This window comes from Crocodylus porosus, unplaced genomic scaffold (assembly GCF_001723895.1).
Source record: "Crocodylus porosus isolate Cpor-Errol unplaced genomic scaffold, CroPor_comp1, whole genome shotgun sequence".
In the NCBI taxonomy this organism is placed as follows: domain Eukaryota; kingdom Metazoa; phylum Chordata; order Crocodylia; family Crocodylidae; genus Crocodylus; species Crocodylus porosus.
This window is the reverse complement of record NW_017728886.1, coordinates 102,816,091-102,838,623: the sequence shown is the minus strand read 5'-3', so window position 1 is coordinate 102,838,623 and position 22,533 is coordinate 102,816,091. Positions and strand designations below refer to the sequence as shown.

Below are 22,533 nucleotides of genomic sequence, written 5' to 3'. Positions count from 1 at the left end.
GAGCAAATGTGTCAGAGATACCTTTCCTCCAAGTTCTGTGACTCTTTGTGAATATACCCATGTGCATGAGTATCATAGGGTTGCCTGATAACCGGCTTCCAAAACAAGTCCTATACTCCTAAGTCACCGATGGTTACCACTCCGGAAGTAGGGAAAAGAAGAGATTCAAGGACAGCCTGAAGGCCCATCTGAAGAAATGCACTATTAACATCAATCCCTGGGAGCCTGAAGCACTGAATTGTACCCAGTGGCACCATGATGTACAACAAGGCCTTAATCATTTTGAGCAAAGTTGCTTTACTATGGAGGTGGATAGACAAGGGAGGCACAGGGAAAGAGCTGTCACTCAACATCACCAGGATCTTTCCTTCCAGAATGATTTGCCATGTCTGCAGTCAAACACGTGGATCTCAAATCAGCCTCCTCAGTCATTTACAGACTCATGGATGACTTTCTTATTTACTGGAAGACTGTCTTCTTTGTACTGAGGAATGACAGCCAATGCCACTGTGTCTCTGTTTGCTATTTTGAACTAAACCATCTCTGGTGGCATGCAGCCACCGAAGTGAACAATGCTTCCCAGGCCAATTTTTATAATTTAATTTATATTTTTGAAATAACCTAAACTTGGAACCTTTTGCTCATAATTTAACTTTTTGTAGCAGAAAGAGGACAAAGAAGTGGCAGTGCCATCAAGGAAGGGCCGATGATGATGTGGCACACTGAAGCTAATAGAAAAGAGGAAGGAAAACAAACAAACCAACCTGTATTTCTAGGTTTGTTCCTACACATTCTCAGTATGTCCAGTATCTTTCTTCAGTTTCTTTTCAGAAACTTTCTTTGCCTGTTTGAGCCTTTTCAACTTTTAATTTCTACTACAAAAGGTAAATGAGAGCTGCTTAACACATGATTTCACTATCCTAAAAGAAGTTACTGGCACTAGGAAAGAACTATTCTTAGTTATTCATAGATGCTGCTGTGGTTACACACTGCCTACAAAGGGAGAGTTGCTTTTCAGAGTCCACCAAGGCCTGATTCTTGCTTCCCCAGCAGCTCTTCAAAAGATCAGAGCAGGTTTTTTTCCCCCTCAAGCTTTTAGTTTAAATGGAAACAATATCTTAAAAGCAGTTCCAGTGCTATTAAGCTGCTGGTGAAGAAATAGCATCTGAGTTTTAAAGAAAGCTTGGTCAGTGGAAGAGAGGCAATGGAAAGGAATATTAGCAAACAATAGGGAGTTGACCATCCAAACCAAAGTGCATGGAGATGAGAAGGAAAATGCTGTGCAGTTTCCTGTAGACACCATTTTATGAGTGTAGCTTTAATTGCAATGCTTTCATAAGAATCTGTATATCTTACTGCAGATTTGGGTGTGCATCTATTGATTATGGTTTAAATTGCAAGTAGACACTTGGAAAACAAAAATTAAGTATGGAACATAAATTCTATTTTTATCATACATGTCTCACATTTTCATAATGAACTATTTGTCATTATCAAAAGGTATTAAAGCTTAAACAACACTTTTTAATAACATTTTAGATAAAATAACATTTTAAATGACCATCTTATAATGGCATGATGGTAGGCAAAGGTTATTACTGAACTGTTAATAAGGGCAATGTGATCTCATGTCCTGTCACAGAATATTATATTATTGGCACTTACTTTCTTCTGCTCCGTGTTGTTGTTGAGGACTAGTACTAGACAAGAGAACCAAAAGGCAGATCTTAAGCTATAAACAGACATTTCCAAATGAAATGAATCAGTTTTGCTGGAATGTATATGCCAGGGTGTCCCTCTACAGCTGATCTGCTTCACTGCATGAAACAAACATGTCCTGTTGTCCCAAAAGGTCAGGCAGCTGCTACTCCCGTGACTTCAGGGCCCTGATCCTGTGGGACAAATATCAGAGAGCACCTCTTCATATGGGGATACTCCAGGTTTCCCTGCTTGTGGAGGTGTACACAGAGATGCCCTGAGTCAAAATTGCTGGATGTATGGCAGAAGACCAGCTTGGCTTAGCAGGGAACTCTTCAGTAAACTAAATCACAGAAAGGAAGCTTATAAGAAGTGGAAACTTGAACAAATAACTAGGGAAGAATATAAGAGCATTGCTCAGGCATGCAGGGATGAGGTCAGGAAGGCCAAAGCACAACTGGAATTGCAGCTAGCAATGAATATGAAGGGTAACAAGAAGGGTTTCTACAAGTATGTCGGTAGCAAGAGGAGGATCAGGGAAAGTGTGGGTCCTTTACAGAATGGGGGAGGCAGTCTTGTGACAGAGCATGCAGAAAAGGCTGAAATGCTCAATGCCTTTTTTGCCTCAGTCTTCATAGGCAAGGTCAGCTCCCAGACTACCACACCAGGCTGCACAGTTTGGGGAGGAGGTAAGCAGTCCTCAACGGTGAAAGAACAGGTTTGGGACTACTTAGAAAAGCTGGACATGTACAAGTCCATGGGGCTGGATGGGATGCACCCAAGGGTGCTGAGGGAGTTGGCTGATGTGATTGCAGAGCCATTGGCCATCATCTTTGAAAACTCATGGCAATCAGGAGAGGTCCCAAAGTGATAGGAAAAGGGCAAATATAACATTCATAATTAAGAAAGGGAAAAAAGAGGATCCAGGGAACTATAGACCAGTCAACCTCACCTCAGTCCGTGGAAAAATCATGGAGCAGATCCTCAAGGAATCCATTTCTAAGCAGTTAGTTGAAGGAGAGGAAGGTGATTAGGAACAGTCAGCATGGATTCACCAGGGGCAAATCATTCCTGACCAACCTGATTGACTTCTATGATGAGATGCCTGCATCTGTGGATACAGGGAGATGGGTGGATGTGAGATACCTTGATTTTAGCAAGGCTTTTGATACGGTCTCCCACAACATTCTTGCAGGCAAGCTAAGGAAGTATGGGCTGGATGAATGGACTGTAAGGTGGATAGAAAACTGGCTGGAGCATCAGGCTCAGAGAGTAGTGATCAATGGCTCCATGTCTAGTTGGCAGTCATTATCAAGTGGAGTGCCCCAGGGGTCGTTCCTGGGGCCAGTTTTGTTCAATATCTTCATTAACAACTGTGAAAATGGTATAGAGTGCACCCTCAGCCGTTTGCAGATGACACAAAGCTGGGGGAAGTAGTAAATATGCTGGAGGGTAGGGATAGGATTCAGAGTGACCTAGACAAATTGGAGGATTGGGCATCCTCACGCAACACTGTGAAGCCTGTGGCTTACGCTAATGCAAGAGAGTCCTTATTGATTTTTACATCCTTATGCTGTTTTTCAGTTAAGTGATTATATAAAGAAAATTAAACAAGCTTAGAAAAGAGGAGTGAATGCCTTCTCAGCTAAGACTTGAGATATCAATGTCTGAAACAGTTTTATATATGACTGAGTAATCTCTGAGTAGTGGATTCTCCAAGGAAGTTATAATGCAGACAAAAGTAAAAAATAATTTTTCAAATACAGAGTGAGAAGAAAACAAAGGCAACTGTGGCGTTTTAGATTTGGCCACTGCATGTCATAAGACCAGTAAATGTATGGAAGGGAAGTCAATTTTTATGTATTTCAGTTTTCTCAAAGAAGCAGTGCATTTTTATACAGAAGTACACACTCTTCCTGTTGCTTTAGGTACATGCTACATTCAATAGCTGACCCTCAACAAATCTGTGACAGCTACATAGTTCCTAATGTCTTGTAGTGTATGGAGCAGGCTTGTCCAACATGTGGCCCGCCAAGGCATTTTCTGTGGCCTGTGGTGCTGTGACGGGAAATGAAAGTAAACACTGTTTACTTTCGTTCCTGCCCCTTGTCCCTCCCCCAGCCCCTTGGCAGCTTCCTAATGGCTGCTGAAAGGCTGGGGAAGGGACAAGGTTCCCACACGCACGCACACGTTGCCGATGCAGTGTGTGTGGGAAGAGGAGTGCAGGCCTGGCCCACCTCCTCCCTTCTCCAGCACCACATGGGGAAGCCACTGCTTCCCGGCCTGAGCAACTCGCTGCTCCCTGCCTGCAGATGAGAGGCAGCCCGGCTTGGCCGCCCAGCCCCAGGTTGCTGGTGGAGGTAGAGGCAGAGGGGTGCAGGCAGGTGCCTCCTGTCAGCATTGGCCGCGCCATGCGGGGAGGCCCTGGGCTCGGGCGGAGACTGTGCTCGCTGTGCCCCAAGGTGCCACCTGGATCTGGCTCCGTCTCCCTCCAGCCCAGCACAGTGCGGCAATGCGGACCCGCAGGGGCGGCGCGGCGGCCAGGCTCGCCCACGTCATCTGCCTCTGCTGCCTCCTACCTGGCCAGGGCACCACAGGTAGGGCAGGGCCAGGGTCGGGGTGGGAAGATGGCGCCTCCCCTGGGGCCAGGCCTGTGACTCTGGGCTCCTGGCACCTGCCTTTCACAGAGGAGGGAAGCTGAGTTCTGCCCCCCATCTCCTGGGGCCGAGGCTTTAACCTCAAAGCCTGGTCTCCCCTCCTGGGAGCTGGCTGTGCCCGTGTCCCAGAAGCCGAGAGCTGGAGCATTACAAAGGAAGGCAAAAGCCTCCACAGTCAGCTCTAATCTGACCATGGGGTAAAATTCCTTGCTGACCCCAAGTTTGGCGATCAGTGGGACCCCGAGCAGAGGGTCAAGACCAGGGCTTGGCAGCGTTTTTTGGGCAGTGCCAAAAACCCCTGCAGCCTTGTCTTGTAAAATGTTGGCGTGGCAGTGGCAGATAGCGGGGGAGCCACAAGGGGCTCTATCCTTGTTGTGGCAGCACAGCCCTGGCCCTTCCCCTGTAGTCTGCCCTGAGGCACACATGCCAAGCAAAATGCCTTTGTGTACTATGCTCTGGCACCCATGGAAGGGGTTGCCTACCTCTGGACATAACCCTCTAGCCAAAAAGCTTTGGATTTGGTCCTAGAAGAAGCATTGGCACACCCCAGTCAAGGTCCCTAGCTTCAGCTGTAGCCAACACCCAGTACCTCTGAGGAAGACTTAAAAACACCCTGGCACATATAGCAGAAAGGGGAAGGGTGGTGGTGGGGGCAACCAGCAAAGCCCAGAAGCATGAGAAGTACCCATAGTAGCACATAGGCATAGCTATGCCTAGATCAGGGGTAGGCAAAATATGGCCCACGAGCTGTATCCAGCCCACCAATTGATCCTATCTGGCTCACCACCAGGAGCCTGAGGAGCAAGGGTTGTGCCCTGTGTTGCTCCGCTCTGCCTTAAATAATTGCCCACCCCGGTCTAGATCAGTGGTTCTCAACCTTTCTTGTACCAGGACCCATTTGGAAACATAGATGGTCAGTCCTGACCCAGTGTCCCTGACTGCTCCTACTTCCAGACCTCAGTGCCCCAGTGTGTGGGGCATGGGGGGGTACCAAGTAGCCCCTTGCAGGCTGGAACTCTGCCAGCCCACAAGAGAAAAGCCACAGTTATATGTTTTTCTCTTTTAAAGGAGAACCCACTTTTAAAGTTTGCTCGTGACCCTTTCATATATTCTTGAAACCTACTTTTGGATTGCAACCCATGTTTTGAGAAACACTGACCTAGAGCATGCCCAACCAGTGCTGTCCAACATCTTTTTGAACACCTCCGATGACGGAGAGTACACAACTTCCCTAGGCAGTCTGTTCCACTCCCTGGCTGTTCTAACCTCTGTGAACAGAGGGCTGGTACTGGAAATACAGCAAGGTTTTCAAGCTCTGTTTTGTGCCTTGTCTGTTAACACATGGACAAAAAGAAAAGGGGAAGAGGTTTTCTCTTTAATTTCTACCTCCTCCCGTTGGCAAGAAGCTGTCGGAAATTTCTTCCCAAGGTCTTGTTTGACTGGTGGCAGGATGCCTGCTGCCTCATGGGGTCCAGGTCAGGTACTCCCATGGAACCAGTGGGCGTCCAGTCTCTTTCCAAATCTGGCATTGGCAGTTCGCCCGAAGTTACATGGTGAGTCTGTGGTAGAGCTGGAAATATAGTCAGCTTGCCTGACTCCCAGTTTTGGTGCTGAATCTATAGGCCACAGTTGCAGCAAGAGTAATGATTTATGGTCCTTTCTGATTGCTAAACTAACTTGCTACTCCCTGCTTTCCTGGGTGTGTTTGCACAGCAAGCTTCAGCCAGCACTGAGGAGTGATTAACTAGCTATCTATTGCCTGTAAAGCATGGTGTCCAGAAAAGAGAACAAACACAACAGTAGTTCATCTTCCTTCTGCTTCATACTCTTCAGTGCAGTAGCTGTTGTACTATGAGATAAGTTATCAGATCTTTGGATAAAGTACAAACAAGAGAGGCTTTTGCCAGATCAGCTGTTGTTTCCATTTCCCCCTTTCCTCTCTATTTCTCTGAGCTATCACAGTAGGGCTGGTTATGTTGTGGTTGCCACCAACCTGACCTTAGACCTGGTGACCTGTTTTCAGCCTGGTGACTCAGCTAAGCTAGTCTCCAAGACTATTTTGGGAGGTTATTTTAATCAATGCCTGGTCTGCTACTTTGCAGCTGGGTATGCTGATGAAAGTTCACCCCACTAGTCCAGCCTTGAGCACAGCAAGCCAAGCACAAGGCAGAGTGGCAAAGACCATAAGGGACCAGCTTTGGAGCAATTTTCTTGGAGGCCCTCTGCCTCTTTAACCAGCAGATAGTGTATTGCTGATAAAAGGGATAAGATGGGGTAACACTGGATATGATGGTGGTGAATGAAGAGGCATGTAAGCATCTTTCACTGGGCCAGATAAATCTAAATTCTACCCCTGCTGGTCATTGAGGGCCCACCACCTTCATCCAGATGATGCTTTTGTTTTTCTTTGTGCGGGATTAGGGGTTCAACTTGTTACTACTTGTTAAAGATGTGTTACTAACAAGTTATTAATTCAATAAAAGTAAATATTCTTGAAGATTATTCTCAAAAATGCCCGTATTTTGTTGCTTTGATTAGTTTCCACTCTGGCTGATATCTTTTCCACATTTGATCTGTCGACTTGCATTATGCTTCTTTCATTCATTGAGAAGTGAGTAGAAGCAAAAGTGTTTTAGTCAAGTGTTTGGTATTATTTCTTTGTTGCTTTTTATATTGTTTTTATTTTGGATTTTAAACCACATTTCCAGACCCATTTCATTGTCACTTCCTGCAGCTTCATTGGTGTCAAAGGTCACGTGACATCACTTCCTGATGTGATACCACTTCCTGTGAGGTCTTTGAATATGGCTTGCCAGCCCACTGGGTGATAAAAAGTTTGTGATCCGGCCCCACATTCAAACAGGTTGGAGACCTCTGGTATAGAGTAAGGTGCATCTGTCCCCCATGGCAGAAGGGTCTTCTTGGCTGCCCGGTAGTGTACAGCAGGGATGGCCAATCCATGGCATGCATGCCAGAAGTGCCACAGGAGGCTTCTGTGTATGGCATGGTGGCAGATCAAGGAGGGAACAGGGAACAGAGTGGCAGATAGGGCAGAGAACAGAAAGCAGAGTCACAGAGTAGGCAAGGGAAGAGGATTGGAGTGACACGGGGGGACAGTGGGCATGTCTACACATGCAAACGCTTCAGGGTGGGTTTACTCTATAGAGTAATTTACTGTACAGTAAACTCACCCCAGGCAAGTGTCTACATGTGCAGAGATGTGGGAGTGGATTTGCTACTTGTGGCAGTAGTCTGGTCCTGCCCCTGCCAGCCTTGCACCAGCCCAGCCCCCTGCAGCTGCCAGAGGGAGCTCTAGGCTCCCCCTGGGGGCTAGCCCAGGGGCTGGCAGAAAGCACAAGGCTAGGAGGCAGCTGTCTCCTGGAAGAGGCTGGGACTTTGCTCCCTGCCTCTGGGAGCTGCTTGCTGCCAGGGTGGGCTCCACCCCCAGAACCTGGGGTGGGACAATGTCCCCCTGCCCCCATTCCATTATCACAGGGCCGGGGATGGGAGATTCTTATCTCCCAGCCCCACAGTCATGGGGCCCAGGCTGAGCGATTCTTATCTCTCAGCCCTAGCTCTGCAGTTGTGGGGCTGGGAGGTTCTTATCTTCCAGCCCTAGATCTATAGTTGCAGGGCCAGCGCTGGGAGATTATCTCCCAACCCTAGCTCCACAGTTGCAGCCTTGGGCTAGGAGATTCTTATCTCAGCCCTGTGACTGTGGAGCTAGGGCTGGGACATAAGAATCTCCCAGCCCCTTCTCCCTGATCGCCAAGCAGGGGTTGGATGCTCCTTTCTGCTGGAGCAGGGGGAAGTTGTCCCTGCCTGGGCTCCAGTGGCGGAGCCTGCCCTGGCAGCAGGCAGCTCCCAGGGGCAGGGAGCAATCTCCCACCTCCTGTTCCCTGGCTGCCTGGAAGCACGTTTGCTCCTGGTCAGCCATCTACATGTGCCATACTGCACAGTAAGTAATTGGGAGCAAATCTGCTACTTGTACTTACAGCTAGAACATTTACACGCGATTAGAGCTCATTACCGCACAGTAAGCATCTGCATATCTATGCAGTAATTGGCTCTAATCTCGAGTAGAATACCTCATGTAGATGCACCCACTAAGGAGCTTACCTTGTGGCATGCTTGCCAGAAGGGTTGGTCCCTATTAGTGTAGAGCATCTAGCTACTACCAGACGATGGATGCTGATTAATTCTGTGATAGCCAGCCCTGTACCCACACTTGCCCGTTTCCAGGCCCAGCAGTTGCATAGGTGCCCCTCAGCTCCACATCAGTTCTGCCCCACTAGCTCCAAATGTTTCCTGTCCCAAGTCACACTTCTGTTCCTTCTGTACTCTCCAAGGATTCCTCATCTCCTTCCCTATGCCTGGGGCAGCAGTTGCAGCAGTCCTCTCTTCCCTCTTCCTAGCACTGTGTGGAGGGGCAGCTTTCATGGTATTTTCCAGGTCAGATGTTGCAGGGATGGAGAAGGTGGGGAGGGGTGAGTGTTAAGAGAAGCCAACCCGTTTTTCATAGGAGAAAGGGGAGAAGGCAGTGTGAGATGCTGGGCAATCTCTACACAGCCCCTTTTGTGTCAACTGCTCCTTCTGATCCGTTCGTTATTGGAATGATTTTTTCAGTTACTGCAGCACAGGGAAGGGGAAGTGGGTAAGAGAGTCTGCTGTTTCACAGGAGGTGGGGAAGTAAAGACAGCTGGAGTGGGTGTGCCCAGGCACAGCTGGAATTTGCAAGATGGCTGGACTTTTCCAGCCTGTCGTGAGATTGGCTGCAGGGGGGGCCAAATTCAGAATGAAACCGTGATATTCTACAATACTACTAGTAAACATGCCACCTCACTTGCGAAACAATTTGCTTATGGAGTTACTGGCTTCACTCCTGCCTTTCCCTGTAGATTTTCTGGTGAAGGCCTTATGTACTAGTGTGAATTTAGACTTATGGTTTGCTTACATCAAAGTCACAGACATGTAATTTATTATCTTGATGTAAAGGTGCTTAGCGCTCATCAGTATATTTTGATGATCATCAGAACAACAGTAAAACTCTGATTATTTGTATCTGATTATGTCTTGAGTTGCCTGATTGGAGCCAAAATGTCTTTACTCCATTTTTATTAAGTTTTACTCATCAGATAATCACAACTGGATTTTTTTCTGAGAGGGGAAAGAAAATATATTACCCTTGAATTTTTGGGTTTTCTAAGTCCCTGTCAGGTGATCTGTGTAAGTCAACATGTGCTCCATCAGGGCTCCCATGGGGAGGGACACATACTACTAACAAATCATTGTTAATACTTCTTTTCAGGACCTTGGTCACTAATTTACTATACATTTGGAAGCCTTATTTAATTGCACTAATTATAGTTTCCTCTGGGACGTGATGAATTATTGCTTACTGTCCCCATTCTCTACCTAATCATTTATATTGAAGCATAAGCTTATTTACTCCTATTAAAAGCTTTGGAAATGCGTGGTGGAAGACCTTAAATAAACATAGAAGACATTATTTTAAATCACTTGCTACATGTTTTTACTATTATCCGTTCTTGTATATAGGCATAATTGCAGAAAACCTTTTTAATTCTTTCTTTTTCTATTGAGATTTTATTTAAGATTGAACATATTTTAGACATGCTAGATATCTTTTGTTAGCCTTTAAATTACCATTAACACTGGGTGTGGCTCGATAAGGTGCTTAGTGTGCAATAGCTCATTACTGTGCAGTAGTGTCGCCAGGCATGAACCATGATGTGATGCTACTGCACAGTAGTAACAAGGTATTCTGCAGTAGTAATGAGCTACTGCTCAGTAAGGGATACCAGGGAACCCTGCTGGGATACTACTGCGCAGTAATGCCAGTTACTGTGCAGTCGTTTAGTACTCGGTTATGCAAGTACTAAATGACTGCGCAGTAACAGCTATGGAGTGGGCGTCTCATGTGGACGTGCCCACTGAGTCTTATAGGTTTTTAAATAAAAATCTGTAGGTGAAAACATCAGTATGAGTAACACTCATTCTTCTGGTACTTGTGATTCATTAAAGTATAATAGTACATGTCAGATATTTGATTTTACTTTTTGCTTAAATGTACTTCCAAGTGGATGTAGGGATTAGATAAACTGCCATCATAAAAATGTTAATCTGTTTTATGTGGTGGCTGTCATATTGGATAGCCAGTAGATTTATCAATCACTTGGTCACTGGACCAATGATAAGCAATACTATTTTAGATTTTATATTAGTAAGTAGTGAGAATTTTGTAGAAAAAACTGGTTGGGGAAACTGTTCATGGGTGGAATTAATGTGTCATGATTTATTTTGGTCTAAATTGGAGGATTGACAGGAATTGCTCTGCAATGAAGGATTTGGAAATTGTAGGGGAAAACTTTGATAGACTAGGGACATTAGTTAGGGAACCTACTGTACTTGAGAGCTCAAGACTTTAAATGTAGTAGAGCTATGAAAGCACTAAGTCAAAAGTGCAGTCTTTGAAGCTTGTATCCCAGAGGAATAAACTGATAGGAAAGGGTTGCAGACCTACTTTCAGAGGTTAGAATGTGCAGAAAATAGTGAGAAGGGCCAAAGGTGTAGCTGACTTGGAACAAAAATCAGAAGAAGCTGCAAAAGGTTCTTCAGTCAGATAAATACAAGGAGAATTGGGATGGATTAAGTGCAGCGTCAATGCATTGACGCTGGGGTGGAGATCAAAGATAATTTTAGTAATGTCTGACAGTTAAACGGTGGGCTTCTAGTTGCTATAGAGCTTTCACAGTATTTCAAGGAGCGGTGGAGGGAATCCTGTTTAGAGCATCATCATCCATAACTTATCACGTTCCATTGAATCAAATACTTCAGTGAAGTAAAAGAAGCAGAGGTATAATACTTGCCCAGATTCTTGGGTCTTGCTGAGCATGATCCTCAAACTGATCCTTTACACTCCTTCTAGGTCTGCACCCCACTTGTTTTATTCTGTTTTTCTTTGAAACCTCTCCAAAACGATTGTCAATGAGACCTTACTTACAAGTGATAATAAATACATTTTCTTGTAATTGTATGTTCCTTTTTGATTGTCTTTTTTTTGGTATTGTAATGCATGTTGCTCTTTTCCACTGAAAAAATACATGGCCAGTTTAACTGTTGTCAAATAATGGTAAACTATTTTAAGTATTAATTTATTAGAACAGTGAAGAGAGCGACTTTAATCTTCACTAGGTTAGAAATTTGTGCTGATTACAGAAAAACAAATTAGTTAATTGTAAATGATATTCAAGACTGAGCAGTTCTTTTCTTTGGCTTTTATCCTCAAACCCTAAAAAGTCAGCCCCAACGATCACAAAAAAAGGAATAAATACAGAAATAAAACACACCCAGCCACTATAAAAGGCAAAAGTCACTTTTTAAAATGCAGTTATGTTAAGTAGGCAGCAAGCCAACTCTTCAAGTATTTTGCTGTTTGTATTTGGTGATGCCTGGAATCACAGAAGTGGCCAGTAGGAGAAGCTTTTGTATTCTGGTTTTGGTTCTTTCCTCACTAAACGTCTACATGAGGCAGTTACCGTGCAGCTGACTAATTAATTCCACAGTAAATGTCTAAACACGTGGCCCTGTTAGGCCACAGTAAATTAGTAAACTCCAGCGTAGGATAATTCTTGTAAGTATGGTAGAGTTCTTAAGTGCGCAGCAATGTGTAGATGCTGACCTGGCTGGCTGGGGCACAGGGGTGCTTCAATGCAGGGGCTGCCTGCCGGCTAGTCTCACACTGGATCACCCTTGTGCCCCAGCCAGCCCTTCTGCACCACATTGAGCTGGGTCAGAGCAGCCCTGGGCTGGAAGTCTGAAGCTCTGGGCCCCTGGCTCACTGGGGCTGTTCCAACCTGGCTGTGCTGCAGTGCCCAGGAGCAACATACCCCGGTGCGATATGCACCAGAATTTGTTGCTGCACATTAATTGCATGTGTAGACATACCCCCCGAGTAGCTCTTGCAGCCCGACCTGGCTCAATGGATGAAGGGAAAGGAAGCTAAAAGAGTTCAGAAGAGAGGAGTGACAAAGGAAGTGCCTGCTTCTCAGTTGGAAGGGAGAGAAAGAGAGCGTGAGCATGTGTGCACAGCCCTCCAGCCCTTGATAATGGCTGACACTATGCACTATAATATAATAAGAAAGGTAGCCTGCCATCTACACAAGAGCATTCTTGGCTTGAACATTTGGCGGTTTCCTACTGTGGTCAAATAATAGGCGGCTAAGTCAATTGACATTATTTGCCAGGTCAGTTGACCAGCTTGCCAACCCTAGTCTGTACAGAACAAATGGATCATGTCAGTTGTTGCTTTTCTATCCAGCTTGATAAATTCTACTGGTGCATCATCCAGACCTACAAATTTTCTATTCCTGACACTTTTTGTTGTGCCTCATGGGCTATAATTAGCTGAGCTGTAGAAAATGTGGATTAATGCTCTGATTGTAAAGTGAGCAAGATGTTCGCTAAAAGGGAGACTACAGTGGGACTACTGAAAGTGGATTTGCCTGATTGTAGAAATCTTACTACTGTTGTTCTTCAGGGATTCATCTTGGCACCTATCTTGTGTTACATTTCCTGTAGCAACCTTGGTGCAAAAACTAGATGTATGCTTATGAATGTTATGGATGATAGAAAGCTGGGAGTTCTGGGCTCTGCATTTTAAGAAGTGAGGCTTCAGAGGTGAACAACAAAGATAATAAAGGGTTTGGAGGAATTCAACACTAGCAATGAAAGGTTGAGAGAAATTAGAGATGCGTAGTTTGGAGAAAATAAGATTAAGCAATGGGGGGTGGGATGACAACTGTTTTGAAGTACTGGAGAGTCTGCTGAAGAACAGAACAGGTGTTCTCCCTTGCTGTAGAAGGTAGGACACAAGGAAATATGTTTAAACCACAGCAAAGTAAATTTTGATTAAATCTAAGAAAAAAACTTTCTAATGGCAAGTAAAGTAGACAGTGGAAAAAACTGCCTGGGGAAGTGGTGCAATTTCTTTCTGTGGAGGTCTTGAAGAAGAAGCTGATTAAGCACCTGTCTGGAACAACATCAAAATAGCATGTCCTGCATTCATGGAGGGGACTGAATTAGACTCCTGAAGTCCCTTCTATGGTCCTTAGGAAGCATAGCAATAGAAATGGTATGTAGCTTAATAAGATAAAGTGTTAAGTCACATACTTAGGAACTAATACCAAGGATTTCAGTAAGGAGGGGGGGGAATGTCAGACACAGAGCAATGAAATGAGAAATGGCTTTTGGTGTACTGGTAGGTTTTAGAAAGACAGCGAGTTTCCAGTGTGATGCAGCTGTGAAAATGGGTAATTCCATTCTAAGATATATTAGGCAGGTTATTTTCAGTAGGGACAGGGAAATATTAGTACAACTGTACAAGGCATTCACCTTTTTATTTAGGTGAATGCTTAGCAAGCAATATTAATTTGAGGGATTATTTTTGGAGTTTCTGTTATATAGCATATATCTTATTAAATATTTTATTTGCTTTTATAAGTTATTTTGCTTTTACTATAAGCTGTCCTGAGTCTTTTTGGCAAGGATGACATGTGAATCAAATAAATTAATAAAATACCGTGAACAGTTTTATTCACTTGTGCTAGAAAAATAATTTATGTTGGGACAGGTACAAAAAAGGGCTGATAGGATGGCTAGGGGAATGGAAAACCTGTTGTTTGAAAGGAGATTTTAAAAAATTGGTTTACCCATTAAGCTTAGCAAAATGGAGGCTGAAGTCAAGTGGCTATGAACTGGCCGCAACTAAATACATTTGAACACACTCTCCCAGTGTTTTCCTCCCATCCTGACTGGGTGGTGGGGGACCTTATATTTGAGTAAATACTGTGTGTGTGTGCACACATACTTGTATTGTTGGCTTATCCCCGGGAAAAATATTATGTCTTCCTTTCCTTTTAGCTGTGGTACACTGTAAGTTTTTTAACACTACTTTGTAGGTGTTATGTATGAGCAGCAAAGGATCTTGTGGACAGATCGTTCAGGGAAAATATTTGTCTAACTTGTTGGTCAGAGAAGCCCTTTCCAGTCCTAAGTTCCTATAAGCTAGCATCACCTTTTTTGTAATAAGGTTATCACTAGCTTTGGGCTTGTAAATGATTATTATAATGGTTTCAGTGTTAATAAATAGTTCACGGCTTCTGAATGTCAAAAAATATTTCTGTCCTTTGCAATTTTATGTTATTTAGTCTAGTCATCTAAGTAGTTTGCCTTTGACAGGTATTAAAAGTGGTAAAGAAAATTCTGAAACATAGAGCTGTAAAATGAAGTCTTGTTGATTTGTAATACCATAAATCTCTGGAAAGCCGTAATAGAAACCAAAACCCAAGCACAAAAGTTTCTTTTAAAGGAATTTGCTCCTTAAGTGATTGACCCAAGCATATCATAAATGTGGATATCCTTGCATCATGGTACTTGAGCTCAGAGATTTTTGGCCTTAGAAGTACCCATACAGTATGCCCCTCCTCCTGCATAGCTTACCTTTCTTCATGCTCGGTGCCAAGGAGATAAAGGACAGTGTGTGGTTCCCATTCTTTAGTTCCTATTAATTGCAGTTGACTGTGAAGGAAGCACTCTGTCATTTGAGGCCTAAATTCTGGTTCAAACCTTTTTGAAATATTTGAACTCCTAATTTGCCTTTACCTTTATTTTTTGTCAACATCCTCCTTCCCTGTGGGAAAAAGAGAGAGAGAGAGAGAGAGAGAGAGGAAACACCATGATTCAAAATTTGCTTGTCTTGCAACACTCCCAAACCACTTATGATGGACATTTTAAGTCCCCATATTCCCTTGGAGAGTCCTGTGTTCTTAGGAAGTATATGCAGGTCCTTTTATATTGGGGGCTAGAAAGGAGCCTGGGACTAGGATGTTGCTTTATCTCAAGGCCAAATCCCATCTTGGGGTTCAAGATGTGGCTCTATTCCGTGTGCGCTTAGCGCTGATTTGTTGTAACACCGTCCTTCAATGGGCCAAGACAATAAGACTGGTTCCTGAAGGAGGTTCCAATTCTGTAACTGCAAGAGGAGGCCTGCTTCACTTTCAACCCACTCAGTGAGTACAAGGATTTCAAGGCCTCATAATGATAAAATTGAAGCTTCTAGAGATTCCAGTCAGGGGTCTTCCTCTGAGTTTCACTCTGTTGTTGAGATCCCTGATCCTAGCTTCCTCAGGTGGGTGAGTCACAGTCTGGGACACCCTCTGTTCTACACCTCAGCACTGGTATCTTATCAGCTAGACTCCAAATCTGTTTTAGTGTCAAGCAAATTGCAGCTGCCTTTGAAACCAATAATGTTGACTCTATGGGCTAAAGTTCTGCAGTATTCCAACTTGTAGCCATGGTTCCAGCCTTGGATCCAGTGTCCACAATACTGTCTATAGTGGCTGACACATCAGAGTCTACTTTATGCCAACTCTGATGACAGTCCAGGTCCTGTAAAATGCCCTGATAGTCCTCCTGGGTTCAGATAATGGCTGCAGGGCTTATCACTGACTTTTGTAGGGCCCCTTTTGATAGTGAGGCATCAGCCTTTCCCTGTTATTGGGAATATGTTGGATTTTCAACTTCCTTCCCCTTGGCTTTGACCCTACAGATTCCACCTAGTCAGTTGTTGATGTCATCCCCAGACAGAGAAGATACTCTAAATCAGGGTTTGAAATGGATGTTTTCCCACAAATTAATGCATTCTTCTCTGCCTTATCAGAAGAGGTTCTCGCCCTTCCATCAACTCATCAGCTCCTTCATATGTCACTAGAGGAAGTCAGTAAGACTGCTCATAGGTGAACTGACACAGATCTCCCTAGTCACGGTAAAGTCCTCCATACTTCAATAGCAAAGATGTGTTCTATGATGGTTATTTTCTTATCCCAAAGAAGAATTTGGAATGATCCCATCTTGGACCTAAGAAAGTTCAACACTTGCTTTTTTCAAATCAGTTTCCAGATGGACACATTAACCACCATTACCTAATTTCTGCAGGAGGGGGATTAGTTCACAGCTCTTGTCCCTTGAGATGCATATTTTCATATAATAATCAGACCTTTTCACAAGAAATACCTGTGATGTACAATATCCTGCCATTCAACCTCTCAGCAATCCCAGAAAATTTCATGAAGGTACTCCTGGTAGTGATTGCACATCTTAGATGACAAGAGGCAGCAATCTCTCTATCTGTAAATGGCTGATGAGAAGGGATCCTGGTTTTCTCTGATTAACAATTGCAAATTCTCTGATTAAAAACCCCAAATTTGTGATAAAAATTAAAGGCACCCCATAGCCCCTCCCAGAACTGCAGGTGCTCCACACTCCCCCCCACAGTCTCAACAGCCCTCCTGATGCCCCTCGCAACAGCCCTCAGATCCACAGACATGCAGACACAGACACTGACACCCACCCCAGCAGGTAAGTGTGTGTGTGGGGAGAGAAGGGCAGGGGAAAGGGAAGGTGCTGGGGGCGTAGATCAAGAAGGAGGGGAGTGTGCCCCTGTGCTCACTCCTAGGTGCGGGGTTGGAGGTGAGGGCAGGGGTGCCACTCTGTGAGCCACACACGTTGGCCAGCCTGACAGGAGGTTCACACACAGAGGCCACCACCGCAACTCTGCCACTGCATCCTGTGCTATCATCCCACGGCCACCTGCACTGCTTTGTGGGAGAGTGGCATAGGGTGCGGCAGCAGCAGTGCAGTGGCAACAACCATGTGTAGGCCACATATGTGCCACCCAGCCGGGGGGATGAAACGGGACTTGCATACAGCAGCATGTCCCACAGCCAGCTGCATGGTTCTGCAGGGTGGCAGCCATCCCCACCACCACCACCCCACGCACTGCATTGCTGCCACTGGCAATACAGCTCTGAGCACAGCTCTGCAGCAGCAGTGGGAGGTTTTGTATTCAGCGGCAGTCACCGCCATCATGGGCGGCCCCTGCTGCTTACCTGTGGGGCCACCTGTGCCAGTGGTGACTGCTGCTGCATACAAAACCTCCCGCTGCCACCGCAGAGCCATGCTCAGAACTGTGTGGCCGGCAGCAGTGATGCAGCACGCGGGATGGTGGTGGAGATGGCTGTGTGCTGCCTGGCCACCACCATGCTGCCACCCAGCGGCTGGCAGCCGGCCGCATAGGTCTGAGCAGAGCTCTGCGGCGGCAGCGGGGGGTTTTGAAGGCAGCCACTGTCACTGCCATCACAGCCCTCCAGGTAAGTGGCAGCACTGTGTGAAAGCCCAACTGCCTCCTGCACTCCCATCCCTCACTGTGGCTGCAGAGCCGGCCATGGAGCTGTGCTCCGGCTGCATGCCAGTCTCCCTCTCCCCTTCCCTGGGCATGTGGCCGGGCACCACCACACTGCACCCCGCATTGCTTTCCCAGAAAGCCCCTGCATGGAGGGTCACCCCTGTCCTCACCCCCTGGCCCTGCTCCTAGCTGCAGTGTGCTTCCTGGGACTGGCAGCACCCGCCACTCCCTCAGCCCCCAACCATCTTCTCCAGCCCTGCCCCACAGCCCCACTTACCTCCAGGGGCGAAGGGTGAGTCTGAGCCTGAGCCCAGCCTTGGCTGCCTCAGAGGCTCAGGCCCTGACTTCCCCCTCTGGCCAGGGCTGGGGGTTTCCCGCCCTATTTGCAAATGGTTCCTGCAGGCTGGAGCTGTGCCAGCCTCCAAGAGCTCTTTGCAAAAGCAGAGAATCCACAGATTTCTCTGCTAAAAAGAGAAATCTGCATTTCCTCCGATAAAAACAGGGAATCCATGGTTTTCTCTTTTTCCGTGGGAAACGGAAAACCCGGATGCCTGCTGATGAGTAAAGGGGCCTCCTTCCAGCAGGTATCAGGGAGCTTTCTCGCCACAGTGCAGCTATTTCATGCCATTTGTCTGTTAGGAAACACTCAAAAGCCCAATTGATCTGCTGCACAAATGTTCACCACTGCCACTTCTTCCTGCAGTCACCACTTTTCTCTCTGCCAGCATAGGGAAAGTGACTGCTGTTAAAGCCCCACACTGCGCAATGCCACTAAGGCCCCATGTTCATAAGTCAAATCAAAAGGGTCTGCAGGCTGGCTCATGGGCTGTAAGTTGCGAACCCTTCTTCCACATCCATAGATAGGGCCACCTGAGATCCTCCCCCTTTTTTGTTTTCAGTCTGAATAACCAGTGTGGCTTACATGATAGGCAGGAATTCAGGTCACATTTTCTGAAGAATACCTAGCCTGCCTGGTATACACAGCACAGCTCCTCTTCAGGTTTTTGTGATAAGAGAAGTGGAAGGGCCATAGGGGATAAGAGACATAAGCAACATATTTTTGGATGTGTACTCTCCACCAGGTATAATCTTAACCAGGGGAACTTGTGTCCTTGATAATAGGGAGTGTGTTAACTGCTCTGGTGGCTTACAGGTGTGCCTGTTCTGGAGACTTTTGTCTAGAAAGGTAGAATTTAGCCATACTTATATTCCTAAGAAATGAAGTTACCACCTAAAATAGATTGGTAACCAATTGCCACACTGCAGATGGAGAACAATAGTTATTTTTACATTAATTTCTGCTTGGAAAAATTACTGGTTTAAAGTTAAATTTTGTATGATTATAGCAAAAGTAGTCATTGTGCATTATCTATTTTTTACAGAACTAAATGTAAGGGAATCTGATGCACGAGTGTGTGATGAATCATCATGTAAATATGGAGGAATATGTAAAGAAGAAGGTGATGGCTTGAAATGCGCATGTCAATTTCAGGTAAGGATTTTACACTTTTGTTTCTGCCTCAGTCTGAAATATCCAGACATTCATAAGAACTGTGGAATCCAGTAGTTTTAAGATTTCATTTCTCTAAATATTTGATTTTTGTCAGTTACGTTCTTTAGATTCTAAATACATTTATTCAGACAGACTGTGAGTCACTGCAACATGGCTGTGCATGGAGAGTTAGGGCAAGGAAAAGCCAACCCCACTACCCTGTTCAGCCTTGTAGGAAGATCCTGCATCATGTGTTCAAAGGCAGGTTGTAGGCACTGCGCATGTGGTACTTCATCTCCCTTTTATGAGCATGTAGATTAGGGGTGGGCAAAATGCAGCCTGTGGGCCAGATGCGGCCTGCCAAGCCATTCTATCCAGCCCGTGGGGCCCCTAAAAATTTAGAAAATTAATATTAAACTGCCCTGGGCTGCCTGTCATGCAGCCCTCGATGGCTTGCCAAAACTCAGTAAGCGGCCCTCCACCCAAACTAATTGCCCACCCCTGATATAGATGCATGTAGGAATGGGGAAGTATTGAATGCATGGCCCCTGTTCTCTGCCTTCTTACCTTAGGACATGTGATAATTTTTCCCAGAAACAAGAAAGGAAAAAGAAAGGAATTTTGAGCCAGACCTGACATTGATGTATTATGCCACCCTGCTGATTGAATTGTATATGGTGAATCTAATTTATTATAAAATAGTTAGACATATATTGCAGACAAGGTTCTTTAAGGTAAATTTAATATCTTTTATTAGACCAACTAAATAGTTGGAAAAACATTTCTTAGCAAGCTTTTGGGTTTAAAAACCCTTTGTCAGGCTGAGGAGGCATCTGCAGTTGATGTGTGCTCTTCCTAGATAGAATGAATAGTAAAAAAACCAGAGGCTGGTGTGCATGGAAGACAGCCAGTCAGTAAAGATGTAAATTGAGGAGTCAGTGGGTGAGAGACAGGCTGAGGGGTGCAGTGGGGGGAGAGGGGATGAATGTAGTAGGTAAATAGTGGAGAGGTACCTGGGGAATCAGATGTCAGGCAGGTTATAATGTGTCATAAATCTGATGTCTATATTTAGCTCATGATTTTTCGTATCCAGGAGGTTGATGAAGTGAAGTTCATAGGCTTGTCTGTGAAAAGTGTATTGTAAAATCCCTTTGAGGATTAGAACTGAGAGATTGGAGAGAGAGTGGTTTTCTTGTGAGAAATGCACCCCCACAGGTAATTGGGTATTCTTGTCTTTAATAGATTCCCGTGTGTGTTCATTCTGGTCCGCAGTTGTTTGGTCTTTCCTACATATTTTCTGTCAGGCCATCTGGTGTGTTGGATAAGATATATTACATTTCTGGAGGTTCAGCTGTAAGATCAAACAACTGTGCACAAGAATGAACACATACCAGAAATCTGTTAAAAACTGTACCTGTCAGTCTTCATGTCGCCTTTCCCGAGCGGCTCAGGATCAGTTACTCTTATTCTGCCTCTGGTTTCTCTTGGGCACTTTTGCTGATTGTGTATCTCCTCCCCACAGAAGCCCCTAATACTTTCCTGCCACATCTAGCTGTTCTGTGTAAGAGTGGGGGGTTCCCTCCATGTTGGGACTTGATGGGAGGTGTTGTCAGTGGATGTTCCTGGGGCTCCACCTCCCCTACACCCGTTCTATGCACAAACCAGCTGGATTCGCCTGGATGTTAGCCTGACTGAGCTTGTTGTGCGCTGGGCCTCATGGTGAGGCCCTGATATGGGCTTTGAGTATGACAATATGACCATGGTGTCAGGTTGTAAACCACGTACTACGCTTAGGTCCCTTAGGAACATTGCCCACAAGGCTGAGGGGCTTTGCTGGGGTGTGCTGATGCTCCTGCCAGTACTTAGAAAGCTCAGAGGTTCCTGGCTACAGTGTTTTATTTGTCTGCTTAGGTCAGATTGGCACGTTCGTGTGTGAGTTGTTGGGGAAGGGGGAAGGATTTTGTTCCTGTGTAGTAGGGGTAGCCAACTTACAGTGGGGGTGCCACAAGTAGCATGGACAGTCTTCTGTGTGGCACACAACAAAATGGTGAGGAGACAGGCTGCACAGTGGCAGGTAGAGCAGGAAGAAGAAAACAGAGCAACAAATTAGGCAGAGAGCAAAGGGAAGGAAGCAGAAAGCAAAGCAACAGATAAGGCAGGGAGCACAGGTCAAGGGAGCATCAAGCAGAGCAGCAAATCAGGCAGAGGAAGGGGATTGGAGTGACACTAAGAGCTAATTTGTGGTGTGCCTGCCAAAAAGCTTCATTCCCACTGCTCTGTACCATGTAGCATGACCTTTTATTCCTAGAAACTTTTAAGAACATATTAATCCATTACTTCCCTGTCACTGTAATAGCAAGATATTGGTGGTGTCTGCATTTCCCCTTCTTTTATCAGTGATATGCTGTGTGATGTTTTAAGTACTGTGCTTTGTATTTGTGTTTAAAGGTTTAAAATGGCCATTTTGGGGATCCTTTGGGTTAATGGTTGCCTATGAATAAAAGGGACCATACCTGATGGCTCAGGGCGGGTCCTTTCAAGTGCTGTGTTCTTATGTATCATCATAAATCTCCAGGAACTCTGGGTTTTGAGGAAAATACCAATTATCATGCAACTTGTGATAATATTGTGAGAATTTACAACACTGCAAAATAAGCATAAGGTGGCCTTCATTTAATTTTTTGTTCAATATCTAGTATTTTGTGCCTAAGGGATTAGAAATCAAAAGAAACCCCAGTGTGTGCTTTTGCAGTTGTATTAGATTCTGGTACTTCAGAACTAGCTTTCTAGGTGAGGCACAGCATTATTCTAATACGCCTCATTTGAAGACAGGTGGTGAAGCTTTATATCTTCGGTTCCAATAGAGCAAAGGGACATTTCAAAGGGTGTTTTGGAAAGGCATCAGTTCTTGGTGGAATTCTCTTAAATAAGGTAATACACTTCAGCCTTTCTGGAAAAAGTAAGTTTTAGTTAGGAAAAACAAAAGGAAAAATTAACAACAATTCTAAAATTCTTAAATAACATCTGGCACAAGGTTTTTGTGTATTTTAGGTAGATAGTAAATTGGAGGAGTCTGTGGTATTCTGTTCAGTTCACTAGGATTAAAGAAAATGTCCTGATACCAAGTTATATGCTTCTTTAAGCACCAACTCTTTAAATTAAGAGTAGGAAGAGTAACTCTAATATAAGGTTACAACTGACAAAGATAGAAGAAGTACATTTACACTGGATAAATTTATACCAGTGTATGTGTTGTGCATCCACTACTGTTGCCCGGAGTAGTGGAAAGGCTAACTGGAAATAATTGCACTGTGCTTTGCATTTCACCACCACAGCCACACTGTCCCCTCTCCCCACCTGTCAACTCTCTTAACTGCTCCTGAGGAATGGACATACCATATGACCCTTCCCTATGCTAAGGA

General features: G+C 45.0%; 1 protein-coding gene across 1 annotated transcript in view; it reads left to right on the top strand.

The window, feature by feature from the left end:
- The window catches only part of TMEFF1 (transmembrane protein with EGF like and two follistatin like domains 1), a gene marked incomplete at its 5' end in the record, with an annotated part of 255,072 nt that overhangs the window by 131,669 nt on the left and 100,870 nt on the right, over nt 1-22,533 (top strand). Inside the window, one exon of the mRNA XM_019536567.1 lies at nt 19,002-19,111. Coding sequence (XP_019392112.1) covers nt 19,002-19,111 — 110 coding nt within the window. The remainder of the gene's footprint in view (nt 1-19,001; nt 19,112-22,533) is intronic.